At 37.2% G+C, this 10,732-nt stretch overlaps 1 protein-coding gene across 1 annotated transcript; it reads right to left on the reverse strand.

The window, feature by feature from the left end:
* Positions 1 to 634: 634 nt before the first annotated feature.
* LOC129720437 (uncharacterized) lies at positions 635 to 4,452 on the reverse strand. The gene is made up of 5 exons (XM_055671919.1): positions 4,413 to 4,452; positions 1,610 to 1,684; positions 1,434 to 1,552; positions 1,060 to 1,330; positions 635 to 997 (listed from the first exon to the last, which is right to left on the reverse strand). Exons 1-5 carry the CDS (start codon positions 4,450 to 4,452, stop codon positions 774 to 776), a joined length of 729 nt encoding a protein of 242 aa, XP_055527894.1. The 3' UTR covers positions 635 to 773.
* Between the last annotated feature and the right edge of the window lie 6,280 nt (positions 4,453 to 10,732).

A 10,732-nucleotide genomic window follows, 5' to 3' on the forward strand; every position in this document is an offset into this window, starting at 1 on the left:
AATACAAGGAGAAAGCATAGTGGGAAAATAGACGGCAATTTGGGAGCTAAACAATAGCGCTCAAACAAATTTCCGAAATACGACCCAAACACTATCCAATATCTGGTTAGAATCGCACTAACATGATATTGTTCATTATTTTGTTATATTTCATTAGAATATGGCATTTCAGGTCAGAAATGCTTACAGATTGTCTGATTACGTATCATTACATGCTATTGCTATCCACTTTCATCTAATAGAGCATAAAGCTCAAGTTAACTCTGTGAAATTTACTGCCAAACCTAGAACCGAATCCGTCACCAATTACCCCGGTCGCGCTCAAAATAAAACAAAATATGTCCTCCAATATTACCTTCTTATGCATACTTCAGAACTTTGCTGGCCTTAGCTTCGCTTGGAATTGATTTAAAAAGCTGGCTGGCATCGGTTACCGTACAAAAACTCCTTTTCCCCTGCCACCCAGAGCTGTTCCAATCCGTATTTGGAATGGTACATAGAGGTGTATCTACCGCGAACGGATTGTTGCTCACGACAAACACAATAGATTCATTCTTATGTTTGACTACCTTCCAAAGCCAGCGTGGTACTGGAATCCGGTTACTTTTATCCAACGTAAAAGTAACACCCTCAAGCTGTAGAACACCATCCGTACCGGTGAAAACATCCACAGTCCATTTTTTACGGCTGGCAAAGTCTCGCACGGTGTCCTCGAGGTTTTTCCAACTTCCAGTATTAATTGTCGACCACATTGGTGCAGCATTGATGTAGAATTAAGTCGCCCATTGCCAGGTGTTGAGCAACTGGTCTCCATCTGGTGTCAGGTGACCTCGATGAAGAAATGAAGTTGTGTTCACATACTTCTTGGCTGCAGATGGAGAATTCAGTAATTTGGCCAGTCTGTCGGCTTGTTCGTTTTGGGCGTACGCAGTACGAGGATTCGCTGTATTTGGGAAACTTTCCGATGTGAAGTCGATTCGTTGTGAAATACTTTTACCTGAAAAAAAAAATGGTGGTTGGATGAAAAGTTGCTGTTGCTAACCTTATTCAGTAACTAACTCTTGATTTCTGCGCCGTACAATTGGTGGTGTGTGTACAGAACCGCATCGTTCGCTTCATCGACGCAGGATTCGAACAATTTGAGGAAATTGCTTTTACTTTTGAAACCAATAAGCCTCAGTCGCCAGGATCCTGCACAGGAATGTTTCGTAGTTTCAACATCTCCTATGTTTTTTTTGTTGACACTTGATCGCACTGATGGTGGTGGTGCTACGACCGACCCTGAACTGGTGTTTATTGTTACACTGGATAGTGTCCTGCGGCTGATTTGCTAGTTTTAAATAGCGACATTTTGATTAGTAGGTAATATACTTATTTGTTTACTTACTGTTCAGCAATTTGTTGCTATTTCCACCAGAGCAGAGAACACCTACCGTTTCATTTTGGCTCCAATCAAATTCACCACGAGAAGGAAACTCCAACTGTCCGTTTTTGAAAAATACCGGAGCATTTGTGTCCAGATCACTGCGGATGCGTACGTTACAAGTTATTCCTATACAGATGAAATAATTTACTGTTTTATTTATGAAATTTACAAAAAAAAACTTACTTGAGTTTGAACTACCCGGAGGTCTAGGCCGCTTGCTCGGACGCGCAGCTGCGCATTTTGCTCTCGTTGCTATTACTATTAGTATGCGAAAAGATTACTTTCTTCACGTACGCCATACTGACGAAAGATGATCTTTCGAGCGGATTTGCATTTTTATACCAGCACTTCCTTTGTTAGTACTGACCATCTGTCATATCTTATCCGTACTTGTACTGTGTACAAGTTTACCCTTTTGTGTCCAGGTTGCAATTTTACGATAAGAAACTTGTTCTTAGAACCAGATGGCGTGGCCACGCTTTTACTTGCTTGGTAGGTTATTGGTTTATTACCCTCTCGAGTAAGACACTTAGTCTTTAGTGCTATAGAATTTTAGCGTTACGAACGGTATGGAAGGGACTGGCAAATTGCAATTGACCTGCGCTGGAATAACTTGACACTAAATGACCTGAGTTGTACTAAGATTAAAACCCTCGATCATTCGTTCGTCCAGTGCATTTTGTAACTTGAGAAAGTCTACAAAATCTCCTTAGCTAGAGTCTCAGGGTGTGCATCTTATTGGTTTCTGCTCTGCTAAATCGGAATTCTTCGTGAGATCTCCAACTTTTTTTTTTCAATCAAATCCTCAATGAGTTCATGCGATGCATAGTTGAGGAAGACTGTCGTTATAATGTTATATCAATTTTATAATATATAAGTATTTTAAAATACAAGACAAATCAACAACACTAAAATTTCGGGTTCAGAATTATATTTTTCTCATTCACTTTACTTTTGTGATGACATTGATCGGGCGATCCACACGTCCAACACGTATGGGGATCTACTATGAAGTCACCGTCCTCTGTCAGACTCTCGAATGAATATTATATTTATGTATGTATATTTATCGAGAAGGTTATACAATTCTTTCACTGCGTTAGGGGGCTTATCATCATCGTGTTTACGATGACATGGATCGATGATTCCCTGGTTATGTTGCTCGCACGTGCCAGTTCGAGTTCTGACGTACCAAGAACCAAGTTTCCAATCATTCTCCTCTTTCATTCGCCTGAATCTGTCCCACTGGCGCTCAAAAAATCATTGTTTATTTTCGTGCGCCTTTCGCCCATTCCTAAAAACACGATCTGCAACCTAAACAGCCATTAGTACTCATTGTTACCGAAAAAGTTAGTTACAATGCAAATAATGACGGTAATATCAATGTCGTTTGCTACTTCTTAAGTGTAATGAATTGGAGCCGTCTAATTTAAAATACGCTGGAGCATATATTGCGATATGGCCAACACACATTCGTTATCCAGGTTTCAAACTTAATGAAATCGCACAACATTGATGTGGTTTCGCACCGTCCAACTTTTGCGTTTAGCTTGTGCGACACCGTATTTCATAACTCAGACGCGTACGAAAACGCTTCTGAATTAGCATACAACAAAAAGCTTCCACTGGAACCCGATTTGCACTACTTTTACTAAACCTTTAGTTGATACCACTCGCGTTTTTTTTTCGCTGGGTGGGCTCATCACTGCGACCAGGAACATTGATCTTTTGTGATATTGCCCATGTGATTGCTGTATCTCGCACTTCTTTATTGAAAGTAAGTAGGGTAGGGAACATATTTTAAGAGCCAGTTCGCGAGAACCGCAACCATCTTTACAAGGGAGGTTGTATCGAGGTTCTCCGATTTGGCTGAATCTTTCAGGGTTTGTTTATCTATATAATAGAGCAATGTTTTGCATATTCTCAGATTTTTTGAAAAGGGGTAAGTGGGGTAAAAAGCCCGCCAAAAATTGATGTCAAAAAAAGTAAAATTGCTATAACTTTGAGTTAACTGAACCGATTTTCATGAAAATTGGCATGTTTGTTTTACTCTATAAAAGGAACAAAAAGAGGGTTATTGGAAGTTGCTGTCGAGAATATATGCTGAGAAATTTGCATTTTTCTAAAACAAACGGTGATTTTCACAGCTGTTTTTCTCTCACCAACAGATCTAGGATTAAAATCCAAACAATACGTTTTGTAGTGCAACTCAAGAGCTTTCATTTGATATATAAAGAAGATGCGCCGTTATAAATATGCGTGAGAAAATCCAATTTTTCTATAATATGTTTTGGACCATTATTTTGTACCCATTGTGCGAGAAGCGTTACTCAGTTTTGTGTCATTGTTCTTCAATTGGGCTGTAATTTTCAGGTTACGTTTGTTTATGCAATGTTATATCGAAATTTGAGGTTTTTGGTAAAAAGGATAAGTGGGGTAAACAGGCTCTCAAAAATTTCGTGGTCAAAAACTGCTCACATCGTAACATATGTAATTACTTTCGGCTTACTCTCGAAGTAACACGATAAAATTAAAAAAAAAAAATGGCCTAACAAGCCAGTCGTCGTATGTTCGAGTCCCGGCTCGGGAGAGACTGTTAGTGTCAGTAGAATCATAGCGCTAGCCCCGCAATTGGCCTGTATACTTAACAGTTGACTGCGAAGTCTGTGTATAATAAAACAGAAGGTCGAGTTCCGATATGGAATGTAGCACCAAGGCTTCGCTCTGCTTTTTAAAAGAATGTGCACGCTTGCTTATAGAAACACAAGCGGCATTACTGCTCACTTAGCAAAATTTCAAAATAATCGTTATTTTTCTGGTCGATGAAATCGTCATCGAGTCTGTTTGTCTGTGTAATTACCTTCCATGGGAAATTTATCAATCCCAACAATCTTCCCCTCCCCTCAACCTTTCTGGCTATGCCTTTGTCACCCAGGAACCTACTACCCACTCGGGAAAATAGTGTTACACCGGCCCTGATGCTTACCGCAAGCAGAAACCGATTCCAGTGCGCATTTTGTAGCCATTTTTACTGTAAGTTGGTGGAAAAAAGATTCACATACCACGTGGACAGCTTTGGGGGGGGGGGGGGTTTGGCTAATGTCCACGGTCCATACAATTTTTTTGGAATTTATATGGGCAGTTGTCCACGGAGGGGGAGGGGGGTGCTCAAAATCGCTAAAAATCTGTCCACGTGGTTTTCTTTAAAATTGCACTAAGAAATTCTCAAAACTTTCACTTACTCAATCAGACGTGATATTCTCTTTGGCTTGACACTTTGCTGTATTTCGCATTTTTTTCACGTTTGCAGTTTCACTTATTAACAAATAATTTGATAAGTGATAATCCACTGCGAATTCAGTTGTACCTCATTTGTATTCCCTTAGATTTTATATAGTATAATTAGCATGTTCCAAGTATTTGATTTCGAATCATGAATTTCGGAGAACAAGAAACTAACGAGTGTTAGCTCTTCAAGCAACTGATAACGAATGATCAAATTTTCTCTTAATTCTGATTAAATATTATATTAGGTTTCTAAGAAAACGTTGCTCTAGTAACTATTGATATTGGTCCAGGGTCGGACTCAACATAGTATGCCAAATTTCAACAAAACTCAAAACTATAGCGGAGTAACGCTTCTCGCACAATGCGTACAAAATAATGGTCCAAAACATATTATAGAAAAACTGGATTTTCTCACGCATATTTATAACGGCGCATTTTATTTATATATCAAATGAAAGCTCTTGAGTTGCACTACAAAATTTATTGTTCGGATTTTAATCCTAGGTCTGTTGGTGAGAGAAAAACAGCTGTGAAAATCACCATTTATTTTTAGAAAAATGCGAATTTCTCAGCATGTATTCTCGACAGCAACTTCCAATAGCCCTTTTTTTGTTCCTTTTATAAGGTAAAACAAACATGCCAATTTTCATGAAAATCGGTTCAGTTAACTCAAAGTTATAGCAGTTTTACGTTTTTAGCAGTTTTTTGACATTAATTTTTGGCGGGTTATTTTACCCAACTTACCCCTTTTCAAAAAATCTGATAATATGCAAAACATTGCTCTAAACAATATCGCACGCTTAGCCTTGGGGCTAATAGCGGTCTCGATCAACTAGATTAGTTGAGATATTGTTTTTTGGCACATTTTGCATGTGTAGGATAAGTACAACGATACACCGTGCCCCAGTGCTGAGTCGAGAAAATTTCCAGCTCGAAAAGATCCTCGACTCGATCGGGAATCGAACCCGATATCACAACCGTGCGGGAGAGCTAGCCGACCGACATCGCTAACCACAGAGCCACGGGGACCACTGTAAACATTGCTCTATTATATAGAGAAACAAACCCTGAAAGTTTCAGTCCAATCGGAAAACCTCGAAACAAGACCTAGTTGCGGTCTTCGCGAATTGGCTCTTAAGCAGCTTTAGGAACCTGTGTATTGGGACAAAATACTCGAAATGTGTTGGGTGAAATTCAAACAGAAGTATATTAATCTGTTCTCTATCTTTTTCTCTGTCTGAACTTGTTTTCAGATTATAAAACTATGTTAGTAAACTTTAACAATAATTAATTACAGATACCAATCGAGGGACACTATTCCAATCAACCCGAACCTATTTTAAACAGTTTCCATCTGTTTTGCAGGCGTTTTTTTCAGCACCCGAAGTGGCTCTTGAATGGTTGCAATATAGGTCGATTTGTTAAGAATGATGTTTGTTTAAATATTTCTTCTTGATTAACGGTATTTATTATATTCGTAAGACAGCTAGACAATCAAAGTTTTCGTTTCCATCATTAGAATTGTCGAAATTGATCAAAATTCAGGAATTTAAAACCTGTTTTATTCGACTGACTAATATGAATATTATAATTCGTGCTTGTATGTATGCCCTTCCGTTTTACGCTTGCTATTCCGAGCCTCGCTGCCTCTGGCCAATATTATCGCTAAATACAATTCCCTGGAGAGATTTCAACTGAATTGCCCTCTGACCAGTTTTTTCCAGTTGACAAGAAGTATTTGTTGAGGTTTTGTAGAATTCAACGAGGAAGGGCTAATGGGGAGTCTGAGAATAAACCTATGCTAAAGTTCTTTGACATCGAACAACCCTGATTCTACTTAGATTTGAACCCACGACCACTCGTTTGGCAAAGCGGACAGCGGCAAGTCATCATCGTTGAAATCATTAGGACAGATTCTAAAAGGCTGAAGTCAACAACATGGCTGAGGTTTTGAAAGTCGAGTAAAATTTAAAGAATTTTACTGTGTCTTGAACTAAAAATGTTCCTTATAATTGAAGAGTAGGTTGAAATAGCGATAGAAAGTAGATTGAATGACTGCGTCGAAACAGTGCGGGATCCGCGTGATTTTTTATTGCTGATGTTATTCCTCACCGTGAGAAAAGACGCAGTTCGCGCCGCGCCGCATTCAGCATGGCAAAGGTCATATAATCTGATGATTCTTGGTGATTTCAAATATCACATGCTACAATATCCGTAGACATTGACGATAGCTAGTTATTAGCTAGTTAGCAAATATTTGAACGCAATCTCACGTTCTTTTGGATTCTTGATTTTGTATCACTGGCGATAATTGTTCAAAGATTCTCGCAATACTATGGAATGCAAGTTAACTTAGATAGATACAATAGATATTATTGTGTTTGAATCATTTAGTCTCCTTTTCCTATGAATTTTGTTGCCCCTAGTGAAGATCATTTATTCAGAGACTTAAATGAGTTTTCCCGTAAGCTAACGTTGAAGCAACGAACCCGGCAAGCAATTTCTCTGCGAACTTTTGACGTACTTCTGCATACACTAAGAGCACCAAAATTCACAGGAATGGTTGACAAGTGGTAATTTTTTTGGGCAACTATTTTGAGCTTTTGGATACTATTTTTCGTTTTTGACGACCAGTGTAATCTTGAATAAGACTTTAGGTGACATGTTAAGCTTAAAAAAAATATATAAAGAAAAAAACGTATCAAATGTAAGAAAAAATAAAAATAGAAGAATCATAAATTTTCTTCGACCCGATTCGAACTTTTACTAAACAAAAAGAAAGTTCTCAATTCAGACCAAAATATGGGACTTAATATTTTAAGACAGTTGAGACAAAAAACTGAAACAATAAAAACAGAAAAATAAAATTTACATAAGGGAACTGCTCCATCATTCATCTCATTAAGTCGATAGAAGAATACACGGATTAAACACAACATTTTCACGAAATCATTGAACAAATAAACAAAATACGCTTACGTATTTCAAAACGTTCAGCATTGTATATTTAGTAAACTTAGTTAGATTAATCCTGAATTTTGTAAAACAAACCATTTTTCACAACGCTTCCATATCCATCTCAAAACATGAATCACTGCTCAATTATTCATCTCACGACGAATGAATGACATTATCATGAATGAACGTAGCCGTAGCCCGTCGTAGTAGGTTACCTAGATATCCGCTGTAGTTGTTTACGTGCAAAATTGGTAATCACTGCAGTGCTGTCGAATAATGTCAATTATGTCGGAATAATTTAGCATTTTCAGTAGGATTTTTTTTGTATTAACAGAAACTGATTTGGCAACTTTTGATTTTCTTCAACGCATTGAAAACATATGAAAATACATACAGTTGAAATTTAAAAATTGTAGAAATTCATCTCATATATTTCTGCTAATTCAAGTTTGTTTTTGGAAATTTGAGGTGAACATTTCAAAGATTAAAGTATTCTTAGTGTAGTGAGTGATTTTGTTTAGTGATTAATATAAAAAGTGGTCCGCTAGAAAAAAAAAAAACTTTGGTTGGCTGTTGAACGAGCCCCGTTGTAGCCGTATAGTACAATGCGCGGATTTCGTTTTCTGAGGTAGGTGATTGAAATTAATGAGTTTTCGAGTGCTGATGCCCGCCTATAATATCAAATTTAGAGCTTTTAAGTGAGTTTTGAAGAATTCTACTTTATGAAAAATCCAAAGTGAAATAAGAAGACTCCATTCCCTGGATCAGTAAATTGGTTTAGTTAGAAAATATGCGTTTTTTTCCTGTTTTCAATTGTGTTTTCATGTTGTATGAGATGAATATATGGGCTGAGATGAATAATGGAGCAGTTCCCCATCACAAATATAAGCTGATTTTCATTTCCAAAAGTTTCATACATGTTATAAAACGGATTTTGAAATTTATCTTAAGAAATCAGAATAACTCAAAGTGCTCTAAATCATTTACGAAAATTAATTTTTTTCCTTGGTGCTAAATTCCGATTCGGAACTTGACCTTCTGTTTACTATACACAGACTTCGCAGCCAACCGTTAGGTGTACAGGACAATTGCGGGGCTAGCGCTACGATCCTACGGACACACTAACAGTATCTCCCGAGCCGAAACTCGAACATACGACGACTGGCTTGTTAGGCCAGCATCGTACCTCGAAACCAGCTGGAGAGGCCTTCTAGTCAGTTTTATTATAAGAGGGACTTGTTTTTACTTATACCTCCTGCCAAATATCACCACTCATAAATTCCGTGGAGAAGTATCGCTGTGCGTCCTTCTGGTCAGTTTTATTTATAAGAGAGACTGATTTTTTTATTGAGAGCAAGTCACAATAAGGTGTTATAGAATTCAGCTTAAAGGAAGGGTAGAGGGTAGGGGAGCCTGAGAATAAATCCACGCTTAAGTTCTTTTTGACATCGAATGGCCTGATTCTACTAAGACTCGAACCCATGACCAACCGCTTGACAAAGCGGACTCTCTAACCTTGCGGACTCTCTAACCTTGAATTCGACTAACCTTCTCGAAACACTTTTTTCTGAAAAAATATTATATGATGAAAATAGTTTTACTGTCCATCATCATTACACGGTACTTTTGATTTGCGCACCGTACAGTGTGTGCTTTGTGTAGATGACTGCAATTTTATTCACATCGACGCAAGATTCGTACAACTCGAGAAATTTAGTTTTAGTTTTGAAACCTATCAGTCTGAGTTGCCCGGATTTGGCACATTTCTGTATATTTTTGTGTGCATTTGATATCATTGATAGACTTAGTTTTCCCTTGGTCCTTAATGTCGTAATCGCTGACACATTGAATAGTTGTTTGGTTTTCGCCAGAGCAAAGAAAATCTATTTCCTCATTTTCTTCCCAAGTAAATTCACCATCGATGGGAATTTTCAACTCGCCTTTTCAACTCTTCGTGCTTGTGTGATGCATAGTGTCACACCTTCATTTCAACTCTCTTATGCTCACGAGGTTTTATGATTAAAATAATTAATGAGTTAATTTGAGCAAATAACTGTTAAATATTGTGTTTTAAAGAAAAAAATAAAATTTGAATTGGTTCTCTAGAGCACCTCTGAATTACCGGAACAAGCCAAATGGAATGATAATCAATAATTTCATGGATCCTTTTACTCAATATACAATATATTAGACTGAAATTTTTATATTGAATCAAACTCTTATTTATGCCGTAATGCCAAGTTAGAAGTGTATTATAAATGCAAAATTTTGTGGAGAAGAGTAGTCAAAACTAACTATTCGCGGGAGAGCCATGAGCGGAAAAGGGTTAAGACGTAGTTCTACGTAAAAACATAAAGAAAAGTCGGAAACACTAAGGCCGGAATGACAAAAACCAACAACAAAAAATATTTATTTCTACATTCATAATCTTCAATCAGATATGTTTCAAAACTTTAAAATTTAAAACTTTTTATTACATGATGCGTACCTTGAACCGAATCTAAGAATTATGCATGTATAAATAAACGTGTCATTCAAAAATTTCAGACAGATCAATGAAATTAGTTTTCATCTAAAATGCAAACGAGATAAGACAAGAGATGCTTCGTGGTGAGGATTATAGTTTTAATTACGAACCGCTGTTTTAGGATGTATGAAAACGTATACTTTTCAGTGCAAAAAGTAAGGAATGTAAATGAAATATTTCCCAGCAAATTCTTGAAATATACTAAAAGACTAACTTTAATTTTATGAGTTTTGCATATTCGAATTACAAGTCAGAGTAATTGGGAAGAATCATTTTGGTTTTTCTGGTTATTCTACCGCAACCCAGAGTTTTTAACTATTTTAAGACTTCTTCTTCATTTCAATAATAACTTATTACAAATATCAGCAAATAGCTCACATATGAAACGAAAATATTGCAACAGAAGAGCTAGTGGCGAGTCAATTAATTAAAACTGGGAGCAAATATGACGCTCAGAAGAATGAGTAATGAGTGTACACAATTGCTTCCACAAAGCCCGTCGTTGGTGTTAAAAGTGCAAACCCATCTGAAAT

Source organism: Wyeomyia smithii, chromosome 2 (assembly GCF_029784165.1).
Source record: "Wyeomyia smithii strain HCP4-BCI-WySm-NY-G18 chromosome 2, ASM2978416v1, whole genome shotgun sequence".
NCBI lineage: Eukaryota > Metazoa > Arthropoda > Insecta > Diptera > Culicidae > Wyeomyia > Wyeomyia smithii.

What these genes read in the sequence shown, in the direction of transcription:
- LOC129720437 (XM_055671919.1), bottom strand. Translation starts at nt 4,452, where the DNA reads ATGGCTACAAAATGCGCACTGGAATCGGTTTCTGCTTGCG. An exon ending in GGAATCGGTTTCTGCTTGCG is followed by an intron (nt 1,685 to 4,412) that starts GTAAGCATCAGG and finishes GCATACTAATAG; the next exon opens with TAATAGCAACGAGAGCAAAA. An exon ending in ATTGGAGCCAAAATGAAACG is followed by an intron (nt 1,331 to 1,433) that starts GTAGGTGTTCTC and finishes ATTTAAAACTAG; the next exon opens with CAAATCAGCCGCAGGACACT.